At 30.6% G+C, this 26056-nt stretch overlaps 1 protein-coding gene across 1 annotated transcript; it reads left to right on the plus strand.

Annotated features, from left to right (window-relative positions):
• On the plus strand, positions 1-24410 carry LOC107455753 (uncharacterized). Its single transcript, XM_043048431.3, has 3 exons — positions 1-360; positions 7735-16330; positions 20807-24410. Exons 2-3 carry the CDS (start codon positions 7916-7918, stop codon positions 22097-22099), a joined length of 9708 nt encoding a protein of 3235 aa, XP_042904365.2. The 5' UTR covers positions 1-360; positions 7735-7915; the 3' UTR covers positions 22100-24410.
• The last annotated feature ends 1646 nt before the right edge of the window (positions 24411-26056 follow it).

A 26056-nucleotide genomic window follows, 5' to 3' on the forward strand; every position in this document is an offset into this window, starting at 1 on the left:
TACGATACAACAGACTTTAAATAAAAAAAAAATAGGTGGTATGTTGCATATATTCTCTTTTAAAATCATCAACTTAAGCGAAATACACTTATTTAAGGTGTTTTATATTGCAAGAATAAATGCTCCCATAGCAAAACTAAAACGAAAATGAGATAAGTTATCAAGCGATTGTTTAAGTTTATCGAGTAATAAAGTATCGCTAATAAAATAAAATAGCATGAAGTTGAAATTAATCACAAAGCTAGAAACAAAAAAAAGCAGTTTTTATCTCAATTGAATTATGGTTTATTCTGTTGAATAGTTAATGATTTGTCGTGTGTATGGTCCAACTCATAGTTTTAGGTGATTTAATTCTAAGTTGTGAGTATTGATTTCAATTATTTTCTAGTTACAGACGATAGTTTAACTTTAAATTTACTTTCTAAAAAATTTCGAGATTAAAATGAAATTACTTGCAAGTAAAAATCGACACAAAGCTGACCGAAAAACAGTCTTGTCTAGAAAAAAATTATAGTATATTGATTGATACAGTTTTAAACATTAATAAAGTCATCTATTCTAAGAATAAGCTTAGCATCTCTTCTCAATCATGTTTTTTCCGATGAAAATTTATTATTTTTTTTATCCATTTACCTAAATATTTTCCCGATTATTTTATTTTTAATCTAATATTCTAAAATGTTGCATTTAAAATTAAAAACATATCAATTTCATTTTTGTAAGAATTATTAAATGTCAGTTTTCTTAAAAACTAGATAAAAACGTGTAATATTCAACGTAATAAATTAATTATAAAAGGTTTTTGCATAGAGCCATTTTACCAATGCCATTTTACCCATGAAGAATACGATTATTTCTCTACATTAAAATTACATGTTTAGTAGTTGTTGTTTTTTTTTTTTTCACAGAGGAAAAAAGCTTCCTAATCTTATTCAAACCTAACATACTGATACTTTGAAACATTCAAACCAACACATGTTGTATACCCCCAAGAAAATTAAACTAATATTAAGTTCTATTTTTTACAGATTAGTAATGATATGAAAATTCGAAAAATTAGCAGCCAAATTAAATTGATAACACTTTCGGAATTATTAATATGCTGTATGACATCATCGCATCACAACTAAATGTAAATCAGAGAAGAAATTAATAAAATTACATCTATGCTGGAAAAGTTAGGAATGATGAACTTTTTGAAATGAATTACTTAAAACCTGAATAAATAATGGCATTTCAAAAATATATTGTTTGTATTAAAACCTCAAATATTGGGGATAATTTAACTGAAACTGGGATTTAAGGAGAATTAAAACCACAAACACTCTCGAAAGGAAAGAAAAAGCCATGATTTCAATTATTTTTCATGCTTAGTTGAATAAATTTCTTTTCTTAGTAAACAGATATATCAACTATTATGAATGTAAAACTTATTTGTGCCTATATATAATTTTATAAAACCCTAAAAAAAATAGCCATTGAATTTTCAATAAAATTCATTAATTCCCCTGGATGGGTATTCATAATAACCAAATAGATATTTATGAATTTCGGGTATTTACCTGGGTTGGGTAAATGTCATAAAAACCGGGATATTTTATATCTGTAACTAGTGTGAACAAAATTCAACTTGATCTCTGAGCCTATTGACAATACAAGTAAAATTAGTTCCCTTATGTATGCAAGCACGAATCTTGACCTTGATATATGGGTGATTCTCACGAAACATGACAATTCGGACCAAAAAATTTCTTCAAATTTAAAGTCTTCAAAATAATCTAAAATATTTTTTGTATACTTCTTTAGCTGCACTTATAGACAGCAGTGTAGTTTATTGACATTTGCTCGAGAAGAAAAATAAAATAGAAATTCACCAAATCTTGAATGCCAGGAAAATGACATATTACCTTAGAAGTTTAAAAAACAGTAATTTTAAGTTAATTGTAAGTAACTCAACTGAAGCCTTTATGTTAGATGGACCATAAATTGCTTAAAATAATTCTTTTTATCCACTGTAGAAAGAAACAAAAAATGTTTTGCTGCTGATATGTACAGAATAAAATTGTGTATAATAATCAATCATTAAATAAATAAATAACTTTGATTACATCCAAGCATATTACAATCATACATAAACCTTGTAATTAGGTTAATATTTGCTTTCCCTCTTTACAGTATTAGCAGTTAAAAAGAATTTCTGGTAACACTTCATTGTCCTGGCATTCATAAACCAGGATAATGACAAATTCGCCATTTTATAGCATATAACTTTACTTTAATTTAATATTTTGGTCGAAGACGTTTGTATTCTGCAGAAAACAACAGTATTTCTTAAAATAATTCAGATAAATCTATGTAGTTTTTGTTATTAATGATTTCAAGAAGCCAGGAAAATGACAGCATAAAAACCTACTCACCTTGAAAAAATTTTTGAAATAGATTTTGAGCCAGAAAATTGGTTCTTTATTCATGCAACAAGACATGTTCAGATAGAAGGGTATCTAATCAATCTATTAACATAAGATATTAATTCCTGGCTCTATTTATTTTGGTTATAAATCACTAAATAAAAGTAGCCAGGAAAATGACAGATTTTCATGGGACAAACAAATTATTGACAGAAAACGTTTTTTTAAACGAAGTTTTAGTTAACAATACCCTCTGCCAGGACTCGAAAAACCACCCGTCCGCCCGTTCTCTGCGGTCAAAAATTACCCGAGGACAACGAATTTCTCGAATCCGACGTCCGCGCGGACGGCTATTTTCCCATTAATGTTGATGATACATTTTCAATCTTTGTTATCTTACAAGAGTCTAGCGCCTCACTTCTAAAATGACCCTCTAATCTAGAAATACAGCAACATACTGTGCATGGTGGAATTGATGATTTCTCTGTCTCTCGTACTGCAGCGATTGAAAGGGACTTTTCAGCAATGAACTTACAAAAAAAAAAGAAAAAAAAAACATTACGTATTGGTCTTAAACAAGAAGCGTTAAACGCAATTATGAACATCTACCTAAATGGAAAACCCCTTTCAGATTTTTGTGCATAAACCTCTGTAAATCATTAGCTTGATCGTGGAACTGGCAAACGTCATATTTGATTCATTTAAAAAACGCAACGCAGTACCTTCGGATAAATTGACATTCCAGATAACTTGACATTTGTCATTTAAATTATTTCATAAAAGAAATAAATTATTTCATAATAGAAATACTAGGTTTTACTATTAGTAACCTAGTATTTCTTTTATTACTGTATAACGTAATCCTAGTATTTGTAATCCTAGTAACTACTAATTCATTGTGCAATTTATATAAATGTTTGTAATAAGTAAGAGAAAATTATATTTTTATTTATTTAGAAGCGACGGGTTAGTTTCAAAAGAGGACGGGTACATTTTTGGACAAGCCGTCCTCGGGGACGGGTGAAATTTTTGAGTTTTTTCGAGCGTACCCTCTGCGTATATTCTAGAAATGCTTACGTAGGATAAGATAAAAAAAATTAGATTTTGAAAAATGTATGGGAAGTTTTGAAGCTAGTTATTATTGGAAATATTGTTTGGGACATGCCAGGAAAATGACATTTTGATATTCAATTAAATTTTTTAAGAATACAAAGCAGCCAATGCTAGTGCAAAGTCATTTTAAAATGCTAACAGCAATGCTATTTATTAATTTTTTTTAAAAAAAGAAGTTCTTTTAGTATTAGATCTTGGAGCAAGGGACAGTGAATTGTCATGTTTCGTGAGAATCACCCATATATATATATTATCATCCTGGTTTTTGGCTGTTTTGCTAAATTTTTGATGATTTAAATAAAATTTTGTCAGTTATCTTGTCAAAAACCAGGTTTTTGACGTCAAAAATCCAACTCACACAGTTGGATCATAATTCCACTGTCACAACCAAGTTGTTGACAGAGGAATTATGATCCACTTTGCACTCAATTGTTTATCTTTTCTTAAAAAACTTAAAGTTGATGTCTTTAACCAAAATAATGTTATATCAGCAAGAAATAAGTAAAAAAAAAATTATCGGTGAAATGTCAAATGATAGGGGAAATTGTGATTCTGCAAAATTTTTGGCAATTTCAGGTTTTAGTACCAATATATGTATAATCAAATATTATTATTTTTGTTAGTTGAACATCAAATTTTTTTGTTGTTGATAAATCTAAAAGCCCCTGCAAAAGAAAACATGAAATAATGATAAATTATTTGTTGCAGATCGAAATAAAAGAATTCGTTGCACTGTGATAAAAGTTCTGCTAAAATAATTATAAAAATATTCATGCTACTAATAAATATGAATCCCGCGTACTAATTATTTTCAAGAATTACAATGATGGTTGTGTTAAATCTTTTCTTTCTCGAATCAGTATTGTGAAAGCAAAAGGTTTAAGAGTAAGTAGCGCCAAGTCAGTGGGAAAATTTATATCATAGCTAAAAATAGGGTACTGTACTGCATTGCTTTGTTCGCCATAAATGATGCTGAAATAATATAAGTAACTTTTACAAGAATTTCATACTGAAGAAGACGCTATACCATGGGTGAAATTTTTAGTCAAAATTTTTTTTCATCTCCATAACTAATTTAAAGTATAGATAAAAGTGAATTCAGACATACCTAGAGTAAGCCATGAGGTTTCAAATACTGAAAAGGAATTTTTAAAATATCAAAATGAAAACAAATTATGAGAAGATTACGCAATGAAGAAGTTTTCTTCCAATAATTTGTTTGCATTTTGATGCTCTGAATATTTTTTTCAGTAATTGAAACTTCATGGCTTTCTCTAGGTTTGCCTAGACTCACTTTTTCTTTCTTTCAAATTTGGAGGTGAAAGAAAATTTGGGACGCGAAGTTACTCTCATGGCATGACGTCTTCTTCTAATTTTATAGAAGGCTCTCACTTTTCCGATTGAACTGAACTGTTGAAGAGGATGAGACGTGGAGGGAAAATTTTAAATATGCTAAAATCCTCTTTATTTAATTATCACAACTAAACTGATGATGCATATTTAATCTATTTGGCTTAATTTTTCGATACATATAAATTTCAAAGCCGCCAACCCAATCAGAATTTGAGATATGAAGTGTGCCGTATTTTAGATCCTTTTTTAAATTTTTCTGACAAAATTATGCCAATACAATTCTGCTCTCAACAGTTTTTGATAGATAGTTAAATAGTATATATACAGTTGCATGTTGTTAGGTTTTTGATAAGTATCTTTGCTCTTATGCAATTAATGTGTAAAAAAATTTTAGCGTTATTTAAATCGATTTTCATCAGTTTAGACTACTGAAAAATTAGATTTTAAAAAAATAAAAGAAGTTTGAAACATGTCATTTTAAATTATTTACTCAAAACCGCAAATCGCATCATTTTTGCCTTCAAATTAAAAGAAAAAAAAGTTCTAAAAAAGTTTCGAGCGCTATTTCTCTTAATCTAACGAAGCGACCCAGGGCTAAAGAGAATAGAAGGGCTGGTTCACTCCTTTGAAGAAACTCTCGCCGCGCCAATCCTCCGATTTTCTCCAGTGACTTCACTTTGGCGCACAGCTCGCACTTTTACTTCAAGAACGGAGCGTTCGGCCTTACTAGCTCTAACTAATATTGGAGCATTTTTTTTTGCGAGATATTCTAAGACATTTGTTATTTTCTATAATGACTTTCCTCTGTTTTTGCAGTGAATTTACAAGAATTTAAAACTATTATAGAAATGCTAGTTTGCACGATTGCAGCTTGCAAAAATTCTGATAGAAAAACAAAAGGAAAAAATATAATTTTCTGCTTGTTCCCTAAAGCAAATGAGCAACTATGTAAAGAATGGATTCCGAAATGACACAGTTAATATAAAAAAGCAATACGTTTATTCTGTTGTTAAGAGCTTTTATAAAAATTCATTATCTAAATAGAAACGGCCTCGTTACTTCAAAAAGAAAGGCAGGGGGAAAAAATTAAAAAATGGATAAAGTCAAAGAAAATTAAAATGTTAATAAAAAGTATAAATAAAATATAAAGTATATAGTTGAAATTCTCCTAATTTCATAACATATTTTTTAGTGTAGTAATTCTAAATATTTATGATTTTTTTTTTAAAATTATATTCTCTTAAATTTAAATATCTATAAAATTTATATCATCGTAAATTTAAATATCTATAAACAATTGTAAAATTTCTAATGTCATTATGAACCTAAATTATTATTTTGCTTCAGTAATTAGCGTTTAAGGTTGATGTTTCCTAATGATTAAGTATGAACAAATTGCTATTAACGGCATATTTTAAAATCAGGGATTCTAAATTTAACTCAACTTATTGTTATAAAAGAATATGTTGATAAAAAAAGTGTTGATATATGCTTCCATTTTTCTTAATAATTAAAGTTGAAACTGAACTTTTTAAAATAAAGTATTTATAGTGTCATTTCGCCAACTAGTTAAACATTTTTATAAGTTTAAAATGGTATTTTTTTATATAATGGCCAAGAAAGTTTTTTTGAACTATGTTTATGAACAGAAATAATGTGTTAATTACGTGAAGTTTGAAAGCTAATAACCAGAAAAAGTCTAACTTATTTTTACAAAGAGAAAGATACAAAGTTATCATAATATCTTTGCTTGTGATCTCCAAGATCTATGGACACACTGACGTCATGAGGAGGGAAATCGTAGCTTCAGCTCTAAGAGCTAAGTGAACTAGCCCCTTTAGACCTGGGAGCGACCCCTTTATTTTCCATCTTTTTGAAAAGTATCGTGCTGTCGAATTAATTACAATATCATCAAAAGCTAAGTACAAAAAATATTAAGAAAACGCAAATTGAAAATTTAACCAAAATTACCACATGGCGAGGGTAGAGACTTTTAATGAAGATCCACTTTTGTAGGAGTAGGACCAAATTAATTAAGCTGCTAGTCAATATTATAAAACATTAAAATCTGCTCTTATATTTTCAGTTAAATGTTTTTAATAAAGACTTAGATTAATTGCATAAGCTATGTTTTTATTGATTTTTTTCTCAAGAAAGTTGAATGTTTATTTAAAACTATTTATAAAAATGTAAAAACGCCGCAGCTTCAAAAAATATTCCCAATAAAAAAGATTTTCAGTATGATAGACAATTAAAATCATTTTTTTCTCTTCAAAATTAAGACTTTTAGAAAAAGAATCTTTGAAATATGCTGATTTTATTTTATCTTCTGTTCTTATGACTTTCGTTAAAATCATTTATTATAATAAGCAATTTTCAAAATATGCATTGCATAGAGCTCAGTATTTTTTATAAATCATATTGGTCAAAAAAATAATTTTATTCATGTAATCATGCAAGCTTTTTCAAACGTCTTTTTTAAATTTTAAATAACTATTTTTTAATTATTGCTAAAAATTTATAGTATTGTTAAACTATCTATTTTAAACTATTATTATAAAAGTAATTTTTATTATTATTTTTTAGTAATTTATTATTATTATTTTATTCTTATATCTTAAAGTATTAAGAAAAAAGTCTCATTTTCATGCAAGCTTTTTCCTGCATCAAAAAAACAATTTCTCCATGTTATTTGGTAGTAGTGCCCAGAGCATGTAAATTTCCGTATAATTTTACCCAGAGGCTCAACGCTAGATGGTTTTTTTTTCTTTTCTTTTTTTCAATGGCTTATACGTAGAAAATTTTAATGTAACGTTAATTTTAATCTGTACGAGTGATTCCTTTAACTTATCTTTTTTAGGCAATCACATCAGTACAGTGAATTGTGCAACTCGCCAAAATTGAAGAATAGGAAGAAGTGTAAAATAAAATATATTAAAAATCACTTAAAACATAAATATCGGGATTACGAATCCGGACAAAGTCAGAGGTTTAAGTACGTAAATGTCTTTTTTGGTGAAATAACGAACTTGAATGCAAAAATGCCGAATGATAGAAATCGTTCTAGTAGAACACGTTCTGGTAGAACACGTTCTGGTAGAAAACGTTTGGCAGCCAATATATCTAAAAAAGAGATAGATCAGGAAAATAAATTTTCGGAATATCGACAAGTAACGGAAGAAACCTGTCCTAAGAGTGATAGTAATCCAGATGGTGCTTCAAAAGCAGGACGAAATATTCCGGGCCGAAATTCCGTAGACAAGTTTTGTGATTCCTTTCGAGTTGATTCCGGTAAAACCAATGATGTAATTACGCAACGTGATCAAAATAATGAATCTGTAGATAGATATGAAAATCCATCGGGAAAAACAAGTCTAACTACCAAAAAGAAAGGAAAGAAAACTAAGTGGACAAAATTAGTTACTTATGAAACTCTATTCTGCAACTCTGAAAATAGTCAACAAAATTTGAATCGAAACTTAGAAGGAAATAACAAGGATAACAACTTAAGTACATTGTCCGAAACAACGACTTCAGCTGCAGAACAAGGGAATGAGTTTCAAATGTGCAATGAAAATGTGACTTGTTATACATCACAGGAAGAGGCTAGAAATTCTGATGCACAATTTTGTCAAAAACATGAAATAGAAGGAGAAAGAAAATATTCGGATGAATCGGAAATCATTTCAAAAACACAAATTGAAACATGTGTCTTTTCTCCGAATCTTGAAGAATACAGTTCTAGTTCCGAATCGGAAGAAGATATGGTGACTGTATTACATTTTAAAACTCGAAATATCCCGACAGGGACAAATCACTTTTTCCCGGATGCTCATGAAATTCAGTTGGAGGCAACACACACTCAACCCTCAAACGAGACTATGCATCTCCAGAATAATTTTGATCCTGTTTCAATGTGTGAAGTAGATGGGCAAATGTCAAACAATAATAAATCTAAATCAACTTCGGAAACTAAAGGCTTTGTAGCGGAAAGAGACGAACTCTCATCAAATCGTGATGAATTTCGAAATCGAAAGAAAACTAGGTGGATACAGTTAGATGCTTATGAAACTCTATTCGGCAATTCTGAAAATAGTCAACAAAATTTAAAACGAAACTTAAAAGGAAATAACAAGGATAATAACTTAAGAACATTGTCCGAAACAACGACTTCAGCTGCAGAACAAGGGAATGAGTTTCAAATGTGCAGTGAAAATGTGACTTGTTATACATCACAGGAAGAGGCTAGAAATTCTGATGCACAATTTTGTCAAAAGCATGAAATAGAAGGAGAAAGAAAATATTCGGATGAATCGGAAATCGTTTCAAAAACACAAATTGAATACAGTTCTAGTTCCGAATCGGAAGAAGATATGGTGAATGTATTACATTTTAAAACTCGAAATATCCCGACAGGGACAAATCACTTTTTCCCGGATGCTCATGAAATTCAGTTGGAGGCAACACACACTCAACCCTCAAACGAGACTATGCATCTCCAGAATAATTTTGATCCTGTTTCAATGTGTGAAGTAGATGGGCAAATGTCAAACAATAATAAATCTAAATCAACTTCGGAAACTAAAGGCTTTGTAGCGGAAAGAGACGAACTCTCATCAAATCGTGATGAATTTCGAAATCGAAAGAAAACTAGGTGGATACAGTTAGATGCTTATGAAACTCTATTCGGCAATTCTGAAAATAGTCAACAAAATTTAAAACGAAACTTAAAAGGAAATAACAAGGATAATAACTTAAGAACATTGTCCGAAACAACGACTTCAGCTGCAGAACAAGGGAATGAGTTTCAAATGTGCAGTGAAAATGTGACTTGTTATACATCACAGGAAGAGGCTAGAAATTCTGATGCACAATTTTGTCAAAAGCATGAAATAGAAGGAGAAAGAAAATATTCGGATGAATCGGAAATCGTTTCAAAAACACAAATTGAATACAGTTCTAGTTCCGAATCGGAAGAAGATATGGTGACTGTATTACATTTTAAAACTCGAAATATCCCGACAGGGACAAATCACTTTTTCCCGGATGCTCATGAAATTCAGTTGGAGGCAACACACACTCAACCCCCAAACGAGACTATGCATCTCCAGAATAATTTTGATCCTGTTTCAATGTGTGAAGTAGATGGGCAAATGTCAAACAATAATAAATCTAAATCAACTTCGGAAACTAAAGGCTTTGTAGCGGAAGGAGACGAACTCTCATCAAATCGTGATGAATTTCGAAATCGAAAGAAAACTAGGTGGATACAGTTAGATGCTTATGAAACTCTATTCTGCAATTCTGAAAATAGTCAACAAAATTTAAAACGAAACTTAAAAGGAAATAACAAGGATAATAACTTAAGAACATTGTCCGAAACAACGACTTCAGCTGCAGAACAAGGGAATGAGTTTCAAATGTGCAGTGAAAATGTGACTTGTTATACATCACAGGAAGAGGCTAGAAATTCTGATGCACAATTTTGTCAAAAGCATGAAATAGAAGGCGAAAGAAAATATTCGGATGAATCGGAAATCGTTTCAAAAACACAAATTGAATACAGTTCTAGTTCCGAATCGGAAGAAGATATGGTGAATGTATTACATTTTAAAACTCGAAATATCCCGACAGGGACAAATCACTTTTTCCCGGATGCTCATGAAATTCAGTTGGAGGCAACACACACTCAACCCCCAAACGAGACTATGCATCTCCAGAATAATTTTGATCCTGTTTCAATGTGTGAAGTTGATGGGCAAATGTCAAACAGTAATAAATCTAAATCAACTTCGGAAACTAAAGGCTTTGTAGCGGAAAGAGACGAACTCTCATCAAATCGTGATGAATTTCGAAATCGAAAGAAAACTAGGTGGATACAGTTAGATGCTTATGAAACTCTATTCGGCAATTCTGAAAATAGTCAACAAAATTTAAAACGAAACTTAAAAGGAAATAACAAGGATAATAACTTAAGAACATTGTCCGAAACAACGACTTCAGCTGCAGAACAAGGGAATGAGTTTCAAATGTGCAGTGAAAATGTGACTTGTTATACATCACAGGAAGAGGCTAGAAATTCTGATGCACAATTTTGTCAAAAGCATGAAATAGAAGGAGAAAGAAAATATTCGGATGAATCGGAAATCGTTTCAAAAACACAAATTGAAACATGTGTCTTTTCTCCGAATCTTGAAGAATACAGTTCTAGTTCCGAATCGGAAGAAGATATGGTGACTGTATTACATTTTAAAACTCGAAATATCCCGACAGGGACAAATCACTTTTTCCCGGATGCTCATGAAATTCAGTTGGAGGCAACACACACTCAACCCCCAAACGAGACTATGCATCCCCAGAATAATTTTGATCCTGTTTCGATGTGTGAAGTAGATGGGCAAATGTCAAACAATAATAAATCTGAATCAACTTCGGAAACTAAAGGCTTTGTAGTGGAAAGAGACGAACTCTCATCAAATCGTGATGAATTCAATCATCTCTTTATAAAAGCAAATGAAAATATGAATTTGCAAGGTAATTTTGAGCCTAATTACGTTTGCATGTTTGATGGGAATGCAGATATCAATGATTCATATTTGGAAACACAACATACGATAGATAAAGATGACGTAATTTCTTCAAGTAGTAATAAAGTTCAATCGGTAAGCAATGACACTATAAATAAATCAATTTATACACCATCGAGAGAAATAACGGTTTCTGATTACAATTTTGATCACAATTGTGTTACAGTGCCTGAAGAAGATGAGGAAAAGACGAATGAAATTTGTGATTCCTCTTTGCTTACAGGAAACAAGGTAGCGAAAAAGGACGAATTTCTCTCAAATCGTCAAAAGGCTAGTGGTATTCTAAATGAATCAGTTGGTGTATCAACAAGTAAGCCTAAACATTTTAATGATAATCTCGACCTTAATTTAGCTTCCCTATCTGGAGTAGATGGCACAGAAACAAAGACTGATAAATGTGATTCACTTTTTAAAACACAAGAGATGGAAGTAATATCAAACAAAATTTCCTCAAATGCCAATAAAATTCAATTAGATGCCACTGACATAGAAAATGAATCTGCAAATGTAAAACTAAGTAAATCTATGAATTATAATAATAATTTTGGTCAAAATTGTGGTGCAATTTCTGGAGTAGATAAGAAAGAAACTAAGACTGATAAATGCGATTTCTCTTTTCTAAGACAAGGCATGGTTGTGGGTCCAAACGAACTTTTCTCAAATGTTAATGAAATGCAATCGAAGGCCAATGATATAGAAAATGAACCAGTTGATGTATTATTACAAAGTGATTATTTTCATTCTAGTGATAATTTTGATCATAATTCTCGTTCCTTTTCTGAAGTAGGTAGAGATGAAACAAAGACTGATAAATGTGATCCATCTTTACGAACACTAGACATGGTTGTGGATGCAAACGAACTATCCTTAAATGTTAATGAAATGCAATCGGAGGCCAATGACATAGAAAATGAACCAGTTGATGTATTATCACAAAGTGATTCTTTTCATTCTAATGATAATTTTGATCATAATTCTAGTGCCTTTTCTGAAATTGGTAGAGATGAAACAAAGACTGATAAATGTGATCCATCTTTGCGAACACTAGACATAGTTGTGAATGCAAACGAACTTTCCTTAAATGTTAATGAAATGCAATCGGGGGCCAATGATATAGAAAATGATCCAGTTGGTGTATTATTACAAAGTGATTTTATTCATTCTAATGATAATTTTGATCATAATTCTAGTGCCTTTTCTGAAGTTGGTAGAGAAGAAACTAAGACTGATAAATGTGATCCATCTTTAACACTAGACATGGTAGTGGATGCAAACGAACTTTCCTTTAATGTTAATGAAATGCAATCGGGGGCCAATGACATAGAAAATGAACCAGGTAGTGTATGGCCAGGTGAAACTATAGCTTCTAACGATAATTTTATTCATATCTCTGTTTCATTATCAAAAGTTGATGGGAAAGAAATTAAGGCTAATGAGCCTGATTCAACTTCGGAAATGACGCAAGAAACAGAAACTGACGAACTTTTTGCGAATGAGGTATTATCAAAATGCACTGTAAATGAACCAATTGGTGCATCAGCAACTAGGTATGTATCAGCAACAAATCTATATTCGCACGATAACTTTGTTTCTACAACAGGAGTAGATGGTGAAAAGACAGAAAATGATAAATTAAAAGTGCAATTTGTGAAAATACCAGAAAACGGTAATTCTTCTTCCCCATGTACTGTAAATGGAGGAGAGAGAAAGACTGGCAAGTCTGAATTAATTTTGGAAGATGTTTCTTCTAATAGTTATGAAACTCATTTAGAGGCGAATCGAACTATGTACTTTGAAGATGATATCTATGATAAAAACAAACATTTATCATTTAAAAGAGATGAAAATTTGTGTCCGATTGAAAAATCTGCACAAGCAGTTTCATACCCCACATCTCGGTTAAAAACTCAAGATAATTTTGGTTCGGAAAAAATTATATATGAACCCAGTGAAATGTTCCCTCATTTACTTTTAAAAACCTTCCAAAATACTTTCAAAGAATATTTTTCTCAAAATTGGCAAATATTTCAGGAACAGCTGCGTAGGTGTACACTTACTGAAAGGCAAAGTAGCGATATTTCTTCAAAAAGTGAACAAAATATTGTTTCTCATCCTGAAACTGATGTTGGAACATCAAATTTGCCTGCAATAAATTTAAAGGGTGGCAACCAACCATCATCATCCAAACTTCATGATAACACAATGAGTTCAGGGACTACGTATTCCAAAACAGAATTCCCCAATGGAGATTCGCGTAATGCCAAAGAAGTCAAAAGCAAGACATTGTCCGTAGAAAAACAGATTACACCTTCAAACAACCAATTGAATTTAGATCCGAATATTGAGTCTGGTCATGCTTTTCCTTCTAGTTCACATGCTGTAAGATTTTCAGATAAATACTGCATGAAGTTACCCGAATCTCCAGAAACTTTTTCTAACTTTTTCATTTGCCCGCGCTGTATTGAACACTATGAGAATTTGCGAAAAAATGAGACATCGAGAAAAATTCGAAATGTTGTTCATTTGCTCGATGGTTCTAGATTTATTTGTAATAGCTTCAGCAATACGACTTCGAAGGCAAGCATAAGTAATGAACATGGTGCAGACGTAACAGAAAATATATTCGGTGCAATAAATGTTGAAATAGCATCATACTTTGATAAACAAGAGTCAGTGGAAGCTAGTGACGCCTTTTCAAGCGATATGAAGCTAATTAATCCTAAATCAGACTCTGTAAAGGGAGAAATATATATAGAAACAAGTAAGCAAGAGGGTAAATTTAACGTGAAGAATTTTTCATATGCAAATAACCCCTCATCATTTCTTTGGGAAGAACGAGATAAGCTGAGAAAGCTAGGATTGGAATCAGTTGAAAATACCAAACAGCATTCCGTAAATAATAGGAGCGTACTTAGTCGGCAGCACAATCTCAAAAATATAAGACTAGAACCTGGTTCTGCTTTATTTGATAACGTAGAGTCTGAAAACTCTGGTTCTATTCCTTTAAATAACGTAGCTTCTGAATATCTTCCATTAGTTTTGACAGAACGAAGCAATTCAAAAAAATTAGAAATGGACTCGGTTAAAAATTTCAATCAGGATTCTATGATGAATGAAAAGGTAATAAGTAGACTTCGCGGTTGCAATGATATGAGCCTTAACTTAGATTCTTCTGCTTTATTAAAAAAGGGGGGTTCTGAAAATTCTATTTCATTAAACAAGGTAGCTTCTGATACTCTTCCATTTCTTTTGACAGAACGAAGCGAGACAAAACAATTAGGAATAAACTCAGTTGAAAATATCAGTCAGTATACTTTAAACAGTGAACGGGTAGTTAGTCGACATTCCGATTTCAAAAATATAAGCATAGAGCCTGGTTCTGCTTTATTAAATAACGGAGGTTCTGAAAACTCCTGTTGTATTCCACTAAATGACATGCCTTCTGATGATCACCATTTTCCATCACTTCTGACAGAACGAATCAAGCTAAGAGAGTTTGGAATGGACTCGGTTGAAAATACGAATCTGCATTCAATGAATAATGAAAAGTTAATAAGTCGACGTCACGGTTGCAACGATGCGAGCCAAGACCCTAGTTCTGCTTTATTCAGAAGCGGAGACTCTGAAAACTCTGGTTCTATATCAATAAATAACGTAACTTTTGATACTCTCCAATTTTCATTACTTTTGAAAGAACGAAGAAAGTCATGCGAATTTGGAAAGGAGTCTGTTGAAAATATCAATCTGAATTCTATGAATAATGAAAGGGTAATAAGTCAACATGACGGTAACAATGATTCGAGTCTTAACTCTGGTTCTGCTTTACTGACTAACATGGTTTCTGAAAATTTAGATCCTTCTTTATTAAATAACGAAGGTTTTGAAAACCCAGGTTATATAACATTAAATAACGTAACTTTTGATGCTCTCCAATTTCCATTACTTTTGAAAGAACGAAGCAAATCAAGCGATTTTGGAATGGACTCTGTTGAAAATATTAATCTGAATTCCGAGAATAATGAAAGGGTAGTAAGTCAACATTGCGGTAACAATGATTCGAGCCTTAACTCTGGTTCTGCTCTACCGACTAACACAGATTCTGAAAACCCGGGTTCTGATTTATACGAAGCTTTAGAAAGTTTTGGTAGTGCTTCATTAAATAAAACAGCTTCTAAAAATGATATAGATATGCATAGAAATGCTCCTCTTACAGATAATTTAGTCTCAAGAAAAGATAATGCAGATAGAACATCATATGTAGGAAGTCGATTAAGGTTGAGAAAAACCGTGGCAAAGAGACCTTCAAAATTTATGTCGAGAAAATATTTTTCTCATGCTGCCAGCTTAGAAAAAATATCTAATCTTTCAGAAAAAAACGAATCCTTATTAGAGGAACGAGACACATCAGCTAACGAGCCAGGCTTCAGTTTAAGTAGCAATGCACCTGCTTTTTATCAAGAAAAATTTGAGAAACTGAAGAGTTTGACGAGAACAGATGTGGGAAATGAAATCACTGGCGAAGAAAACAGTAGAAAGGATTTTATTAAGCTTGGTGGGGCTATGAAAACGGAGTGCTTTGTTTTTGATCAAAGTTCTCCTAAGAATCAATCTTTTGCTGAAATCTCAGAGGAAGTAAAAATGTCATGTCCGACCATACGTCCAAGAAGATCTACCGAACTGGCCGTTCCATCATCTGAATCTTCAAATTCAAATAAGTCTCTAATTCGAAATGAAGTGGAAGCATCTGAAATATTTGCTGAAGATAAGGCTTCTTCAAAAAACGAAATTGTGGATGCGATAGACCAAAAGGAAATGCTGGAATCCCATGCAACTATCGAAATGAAGTTCAGCTCAATGTTAACTAATCAGGTCAGTACGATTGTTATTGATTTATTTGTATGTACAGTGCACAAACTGATCTTCACGTTTTGGACTCAATCCTAATATTTTAACCTCAAATATGATAATTAAATAATGTAGATGATATTTAAAATTTCGAAATCAGACAAAAAAAAACGCACTTTCTCTGAATAAACATACCTTTTTTCGACAGATTCTGACCCACACAATCCGAAGATAATCAATCTCATGCAGAAAAATAACTTTTAATAAATTTTTACTATTTTTTAAAATTTTATTAAAAAATAGTCAAAAATTGAACTGTAAGGCACTGAACTAATTGAACTGTATCTGTAATTGAACTGTAAATTGAACTTTTGAACTGTAAGGCATACAATTTTTAACATTATTTTAATAAAGTGACGATAAGCTTCACGAAATTAAGCTAAGCTTTATCTCTTAATATCTGTTTCTATCCTTTCATTTTATGTATTTATTTTTTAAACGCTAAAATTCCATAATTTTCAAACATCTGATTTCTATTTTTTGACTGAAGATAGGAATGCGTCGAGGAGTGAAAAGGGAAAATCTATAAAATAATAATATTTTCCTACTTTAATGTATACTTTAATTTTCTTGTAGCGTGTTATACTTATTGTAACTTGTAAACTTGTTATATGCTACTCTCAATAAAATAAATTTTATTAATAACAAATGTTCTATAATTTTTTTTTTTTTTTTTTTGCTGAATTACAACATTTTAGAACATTTTCCTCTAAGATAAAATCTTTTGCAAATAATCAAAAATAATTTTACAGTAATATTTATATGCATTTTAATATTTCATATAATAAATTTAAACTGAACGTGCACAGTTTTTATTTGTTTGGTTCTGCAATCATTCTTGATAAATTTAAGTTATAGATTTTAATTTCTAAGGAGATTTATAATTCGCGATCGCAACGCTCGAGTACGCCATCTAGCGGGAGACTGAAAATATCGGACATTAGTTCCCACAAAACCATTGGCAACGATGGACGCCATTTCATTAGCAGCAAATAAGAAGCAAAATTTCCCTAAGGAAAAGGTAGAACTTCTTGAAAAAACTAATCAGAACATGCCAAACATTGAAGCAGAACACGCCAAGCATTTGAAGAACAATTTCTGGATAATTTTTACCTTTCTATTACCAACAACATAACTTCCAATTTCATGATAACTTGCTGTTACAGATTGTGTGCATTACGGTAAAATAATTTTTTCTGTCTTCAATTCATTACAAATTAAAGTGAAATCAGCATTGCTTTCGTCATTCCAATGAATAAATAAGAATTCAGAATATGCACAGAACTGTATAATATGTAGTTATAGAATATTGTTCTTCTTCATAGAACAGTATATATTTCTGTATCTATTATTCGTAAAACAACAATAAAGAATCATCCGAACTACTTGAAATAGATTCATTTGTGCTGATTATTAATAAATTTGAATCGTTTTCTTGGTAATTATTATTTTGTTTTGAAGGAATAATTTCAACTAGAATTCAGCTATTCTGTTTTTAGCTACATATTCAAATTCATATCAATTATAAAATTTTACTGTGTAGTATGTTATCTAAAAGTAATGAAGGGATAAACTATGCATATATTATTTGAGAATAAAGTTTTCAAACAAGGAACTTATCATTTTGGAATTCTCCGGGAATTATAAATCAGGTAAGTGCAATGATTTTTACAATAAAAAATTTGCTTGTAAATATTTTTTTTTTCATTTGATGTTGGTTCTCTACAGAATGGTTTTTTACGTCTGATTAAGAACTATAAGAATAATAAAAAAAGAAACAATATGAAAGTTTTTATTTCAATGTAAAGAATTCTTAAAATCGTTTTTTTATCCTAAGAATTCTTTATTTTCCGTTTTTTAGTTTATAATTTTTTGATAAAAATTGTACTCAAAATACTTTTTCTGAAAAATTAAATGGTATAACATTATGTGTTTATGTATACTTCTTGTATATTCCAATGTTTGAAGTAATATGATTCAGAAAAGTATGGAATAAAAATTCGGTACTTACTTATTAACGCTACCGCCGCTACAGATTTGGCGGTTTTTAAGTGCCGCCAATCTACACTTAAAATTTTTGCGACAATTCATAAAATAAAACACTTTATTTAAAATCAAAATAGTCAATCGGATTTCGGTGGAAAATGAGCCGATATAGAGTTTAGCATAGATTCAAAACAATCATATCGCCATATGAACTCTGATAAATAAGATTCCAAATGAAATAACATTTCCAAAACGTACGTTTACCAAGATAAAGTTTTATGTTGTGGGAATTGGTACATTTTCGTTTTTTCGGTAAAATATTTCCCTCCTGAAAAAATAAAATTGCTTCTTGTTTTGTTTTTGGCAAATCCCAAAGACGAATTTTCATAGCACTAAAAATGGCGACAAAAAAGAATTGTTTTTTTTTGTTTTTGTTTCGTCAGCATTCTTTATTTTACGTTTCTTAGTTTCTAAATAATGATTTTTATTGAAACTTGAAATTTTTTGATAAAAATTGTTGTCAAAAAACTTTGCTTACAAAATTAAATTTCATAAAATTATGAGGCTTATGTATACTTTTTGTTCATTTTAATTTTTGAAGTAATATGATTCTTAAAACTATAGAATGTAAAGTTTAAATGGGCCTTTCATGTTATATCATTAAATTTAGTAATACTATTTCTCGGGAAATTAGGTTTTAACTCTTATAAGAAATATACATATTTTTTTCTGTTAATGTACAAATATTTTTCCGATGCGTTTTGGATATTCCTTTTCTAATAAAAAGAGATACCATTTAGTTTTCGTTTGCAGAAGAAAGAATATCAAGCATTTTTCTTTTTTAAATTTAATTAGCCACAATAAAGAAGGAACGTTGCAATGCTACACGCTACGTTAACGACGTCTCCAGAGTAACTGAATGACGGTTCATATAGAAATCGCAGGTAAGCGGCTCACACAACAACGCCCCCTATAGTTCGTTGCGATCGCGAATACTTTTCAGTTTGAATATTAATCAATTCTTATATTTATTATATGAAAGCTAGCTAAAAATATATAATATATGTTCACAATTTAAAATATATGTTCACGATTTATTTTTAATATTTATTGTTGTACTAATTTGATGTTTTACCAAAACATTTACCTGAAATCCATAACATTAAAAAATATTACAATGAAACGTTAACAAAATATTTTTTTAACAAATAAAGAAAAATATAGAAATAAATTTAAATCAAACTATCTTCCAATAAATATGTTATTATTAAAAGACCATTGATAACTCTATTTTATGTTCTGTACGGAACTTTAAACATTTGTCTTAAATTTAGTATGAGAAATATACTAGAACTGATATATGATTGACTTACATTTTGTTAACTAATTACGGAGAAATGATATTGGGGAGGAGCTACAAAAAAACATGACAGAAAGCTTTGCCGAGAAATCCAATCAGCGCTCTGAAAATCTCTCTTTTATAAACTGTAGATGTAAAGGTAGGTTACATGCGATCCGGACACGGGACTCGGGCGGACCCATCTCATCACCAGCGTGGTGGCCGCCTCGAGTTATTAAGATTGCAAGTTTCTATGTGAAGAATCCGATCATTAAATGAAAAGTTACTCAAAGTGTACTGTTTTTTATTTAATTAATTATTCACTTTACATTCTAAGATTAAACATACAATTTTTAGACAGATTAGATTTTTTGATATATGTTGGAGTAAAGCTGTTACTGGAAAACTAACTTTCTGCCCAGGTTGAAAATTTGTCTTCTTAAAAATTAATATTTTTGCTTAATTTTGAAACTATTAATATTGAAAAAAATCATAAATTTTTTAACGTTTATTTGCTTAAGGATTTTATCCTGGAAAAAAATCCTTAAATAATATTTATTATTTAATTTAGTATTGATAGATAAATGTTGAATGAATGGGGATATATTTCACCTTTGTTACACTACATTTAAATCCCAGTTTCTAAAATTTTAAACTAATCGACTTAACAGCTCTCAAAAAATTTTAATAAATTATAAAGTCAAGCGGCTATTTATTAAAATAATAAATAATTATTAATTTTTTACGAGATCTTTTTAAAGGATTGGTTTCAAATTATGATACTTTATCATTTAAAAATAGAAACTTTAATATGGCATTAAAGTATTATATCTTTTAAAATTATTTGGATCATTGTTAAATTACAAATTTAATAATAAATATTAAAAGGTATTGTTTTGTTTGGACTTATGTATGGACTTTTGTTTGGACTATATATATATATATATATATATATATATGAAGCTCTGTTTAAGTTCTTTTTTATTAATAAAATATTAATATAAAGATAAATAAGTTAGCTATAAAAATTTTTGCTTTCACGTCGGGTAATCACTCAATTTGATATTAAATTTATATTGTGTCATATTTCACTATTGCAATTTTTTTTTCGGCAGATCGTTTCAAAGAAGAGAAACAGCTTGGAGGCAAATAGTTTATCAACTCGGAGTTTCACATCTTTGAACTGGAGGCAAATGAAAAATATATCATCATCTGATACCGATTCTGAGAACAGTTGCAGTGACATTGAGCCAGCCACTGTGGCTAAATGTACTATTGATTCGATAAAATTTCGCAACCAGTTTCATTATTCCAAAAGTCAGCAACAAAAGGCCACACAAGAATGTTTGAATGACACTAATGGAAAGTGCAATTCTTCTGATATTACGCAAAAGCATGGACAAGACAATAAATGTGTTGAATTTGTAGGTAACTCTTGTGAATTCCGTCACGCGGGCAAATCTAGTTTGTGTTTAAGTTCTGACAATTTAAAGCTAGAAATATTTAACAATCCATCTTTTGTGAATCTGAAATTAATTGGTGAAAAAATCGAAAATTATTTGGAAGATACCAATGTTGAATCAGATGGTGAAAATTGCAATTTAGAATTATCAGCATCCGCCAATGTTTCTAACAAGAACAACAATCAAGAGGCAACAGAATCTACTGCGTTAAAAAAAGTAGAGACAAACGGGCATAACTCGCTCTGTACTGTTAAAAGGAAAGTACTTAAAAAAGGTAAACCTCATAAAATGCAGAAAAAACCAGAAACTAAAGTAGAAGTTGGAGAAATGCAAAACTCAATAATGCGTCAAACAAAACCTAAACATCGTCATAACCGAAGCACTCCAAAGAAAGGTATAACGCGAAAGGGAACTGAAACACATGCAGAACATCAGTCAGGAAAGGAAGAAATATTTTCTAATTACCAAAGCACAACTTCGTTCCAAAACAACAAAACTCGTTATACTCCATCGACTTTGATGAGAGCTAACTTACCAGACTATTCTGATTTGACAGGAATTGCTAAGCCGAATACTGTTTACGAAAGTAAAAACCACCAACTGGACGCAATCGAAACAAATCCACCTGATTCTTTCGCAATCGGAGGAGGGCCAAATGTTTTAGATGAGGAAAACAGGGATTTAGCTGCAGCTAGAGAGATTTCTAACAGCATGGAAAGTTTAGTTGACTCACTTAGTAGCTTCCATTTCTCAGACAGCAGAGAGATAGGTGCGATAAATGAAAATGACGAATTCAGTTTTCAAAACAAGAATTTTAAGATGACTTTTCAGCCCAATTCAGATATGGACAACTTCAAGTTTTGTTATGAACGCTCGTTTTCAAAATCTGAAATGGAGTTCAAAGTTAAGGAGAAAAAATTATTTTTAGAAATTGGTCATAACTGAGTTCATTCAATCCTGTATTTTGAATGTTATTTTGACTTTTAATTTTTTTTATAAGAATTACGTAGATAATTTTCTTTTTTCTTAAACTTTTATTATTGTCCCGTAATATATTTCAAAATATCTTTAAGAGATACTACCTTCTCTGCGGTACTTATATTTATATCAAATCTTTAAAAATAAGTAATTTGCTAGAGTTATTAAATTTTTATGAAAACAAATATGAAGTGTTTTAAAAAACTACAAAGATATTCCGGGTACTACGAATAATTTTAATTAAGGGAAGAATCAAATAATGATTTTGTGGCAATAAGTAATTCAAGCCAACTGATTATTTCAGTATTACAAGTACTAATTATGCGTTATTCGCCCATCGGATAACTTATTTTTGCTGATTAAAGTTTCGTTTAAAAATTCCTAACATATTAAGCTAATTTAATCAATTGGTCTCTCAAATCATAATTGATCTTTTAACCTATTTCTGTTGTATAGATTCCTGTTGTAATTTTTCTGCTTGCCAATAAATTATTTTTTGAATACGATAAATCCAGTAGGCAAATTATTGAGCCATAAAAATATTCATAAAATACAAATCGCGGTGTAACAGGAAAAGCATGAGATAGCAAAATAGCTGCTACTTTTCATTTTTAATTTTAATATATTTAAAAATAATGCTTTTAAATTATCTTTAATAACCTTTTAAAAGTAAAATTTCATAATTCTAATTAAAAAGTGAATGAACATTTTGATGTTTTAAATCTTAAATTTTCCATATTTCGAAAGTATTTTGATTTTGTACTTATTTCTTATCATCAATGCTTAATTACATTTTTAGTATATATATTTTTTGGACCTAATTTCCCTTTTCCTGGATTTTATATCTTCTCATTTATTCCCTGTCTCTGTCACAAGTATAAATATCAGTCATTCACAGAAGTTGTGACGTTTTTGTCAGGGATAAGAAAAAAAATCACCTGATAATTTCATGTAAAGGCATTTTATACAGCGAAATCAGTATCAATTATGCATTTCCAACCATATAATACAAGCTTGCAAATTCTGCGTTTTTTAAGGAACTGGCAACAAAAACAGTCTATGTGGTATTAACATGGTTTCGAAACTGTTGTTCATACAAATGACTAAATACATATGATATTCGAGTAGTGTATGAAAATGTGTAAAATTTCCCAACCAACGTATTAATAATCCGTATGGTATCATTCTTCTTAACCCTTTTTCACTGAAACTTCATCAAATAATTTTCTGAATATGAATGAAAAATTTTTTTTAAAACTACTTCTTCTTATTTTGTATTTTAGTTCAAATGTAACTCCAATTATCTAAAAGATATTTTTTAGTAAGACTGTTTTTTATAATTTTTGGCTTTTAATTAGAGAGCCAGAAAAAAATTACATTAAAGGGACACCGGTGTCCCATCTGAGTCAAAGGGTCAAGATCTGACCACTGGGGCGAGTGGCGATAATTATGCCAGTTTTAGCGTTTCAATGTATTTAATACAAGCTCTGGTACGCCAAAAACGAATCGAAACATACTCTTCTGGGTACCTGATGGTTTGTTTAGTGTTACGTTAATTGTAAATTTTTTTTCCAATGTTTTCTGTACAGAGTTGGCATGCATTAGAATAAAAAATTGATTTATCTTAAAACATGGCCAAGGTACGTACGCACTTAGAAAAAACGCTTAGTAATTTTGGGATAAAATTTTTTATTTTATTGTGTTTGTAACTATTATAATATAATAACTCTATTTAAATAAATTTACATCCAAAAATGAAAAAGATTTAAAATTTTAATTCACAATTGAAAGATAAGCTTACTTATATCTGTTTTATTTCAAAATTGATGTCAGTTTTTCAGGTGTTTAGAAAACCATTGGGCCACAAAACATTTATTTCTGTAATAGTGTTAAATTTTTCTTACCCGTAAGAATGAGTAAGTCTGAAATAATGTTCTGTAATTACTATTCTTAACCTAAAACATTCATTTGTATTATGATGTTTTGGTGATTTTTTTTACTTTAAATTTGGTAATGATGTGTTCTTCATCTTAGAAAAAAAGTTTTTTATTTCATTTTTTTCCCAGTATGATCCAGTGTTTTGTTAAAATATTTGCTTGCTTAAAATAATTGATATGTTATTTTATACTTAAGTGTGATGTTATTTTTTATCAACTTTAAATATTTTTTGTAAGTGAACTGTAAAAATATTTCTTACAAAAATGAGTATAGTTTATAAAATGCAGGTGATTTCTTGTATGGAAACTTCTAATACAAAAATTAAATCATTTTATCATTTATATTTGTCATACACTTAATTTCTTTGTTTTATTCTCCCATGATAGCTTTATCGTGCTTATGTATTTGAAATTTTTATTGCTGATAATATTTCAATAAACGAGTCGTTCAATGCACACATTAATCAACTCCATTTTTTCAAAAATATATGTTACATTTAAATGCCCATTTTTTAAATATATGTTACATTTAAATGCCAAAGAACATGGTTCATTTATAGCTTTTTATATTTACAATAAATCCACCTATCCATATTCTTCGCTCCAGCTGGCACATAGTCTCTTTTTTTTCAAGCACTCTTTCCTGACTCCTGAGTCAGTCTTCTTACCTACTCCCATCCATTTAGTATTCTGCACATGTTTCTTGTGCATGTATTTTTGCCAAGTAAGTCCCGGCCTTCTTTTATGTTTTCCATTGCTTGTTGAAGTAAGTACGATGATAGCAGGGCTATCCCATTTTAGTCGAAGGATATATTCAGTCCCCCTTTACAATATACGAGGCTCAACCAGAAAGAAAGGTTTCCCTATTTTTTTTAAAAAAAGAATTCACGCTTTCAGTAACCTATTTGTTGGCAACAAGTACAGCAATGTTTCAGCTACTTTTCAACATAGCCACCACCAGAATTGAGACACTTGTCGTATCGTGGGATCAACTTTTGTATCCCTCTGTCGTAGAACTCTACCGCCTGTGAATGGAACCAGCGTGTGTCGAAAAACCGGACACCCGAATACAAAATTCAACGCTTAGGAAGCTGTCGGTACGAAAAGTGATGTGCACGGTGCTCTGGGACAGAAACAGCATTTTGCTCATTGACTTCCATCCAAACAGTAAACACTGACCGTTACTGTGAAACACGGAAGAAATTGCGACGTGCCATTCAAAACAAGAGTTGTGGAATGCTTACTGCAGGTGTTGTGCTTCTCCATGACAATGAATGATCTTGCTCTCAGCGATTTTCACGTTTTCTTACACCTCAAGAAATTTCTTTCCTCCGGTGAGCGTTTTGGCAACGACGAAGAGCTGAAGACGCCTGTCACACGCTGGTTCCATTCACAGGCGGCAGAGTTCTACGACAGAGGCATGCAAAAGTTGATCCCACGATACGACAAGTGTCTCAATTCTGGTGGTGGCTATGTTGAAAAGTAGCAGAAACATTGCTGCACTTGTTGCCAATAAATAGGTTCCTGAAAGTGTGAGTTCCTTTTTTTAAAAAAATAGGGAAACTTACTTTCTGGATGAGCCTCGTACTTGACAAATAACAAAGAAAAAAATACCTACATAATATAAATTTGTATTATTTTTTTTTATTGTTTAGAAGTAAGGTATCTTCAAAATAAATCTACCAAATAATAAAGACACTACTCTTGTAAGCGATGAAAAAAAATAATTAAAAAAAAGTAATAGTTGTTATTCATTTCATTTTCCTCTTTGATCAATTTGTGCAGTGAACGACTCAACTGTCAAAGTACGTTCATTAAATAACAAGTCCTGCATTCTCTTGAAGCTTCACCATTAATTTATTAACGAAACAATTAATTAAAAATATTTAAAAAATTTATTTAAGTTTTTTTTTTTTGTTATATGGAGTTTGTAAATTTGTGCAGTGAATGGTACGTGTGTTGAAGTTTGGCTTAAGTAGCAAGTTTT

This window comes from Parasteatoda tepidariorum, chromosome 2, assembly GCF_982258835.1.
Source record: "Parasteatoda tepidariorum strain Cologne lab strain chromosome 2, Ptep-v5.0, whole genome shotgun sequence".
In the NCBI taxonomy this organism is placed as follows: Eukaryota; Metazoa; Arthropoda; class Arachnida; order Araneae; family Theridiidae; genus Parasteatoda; species Parasteatoda tepidariorum.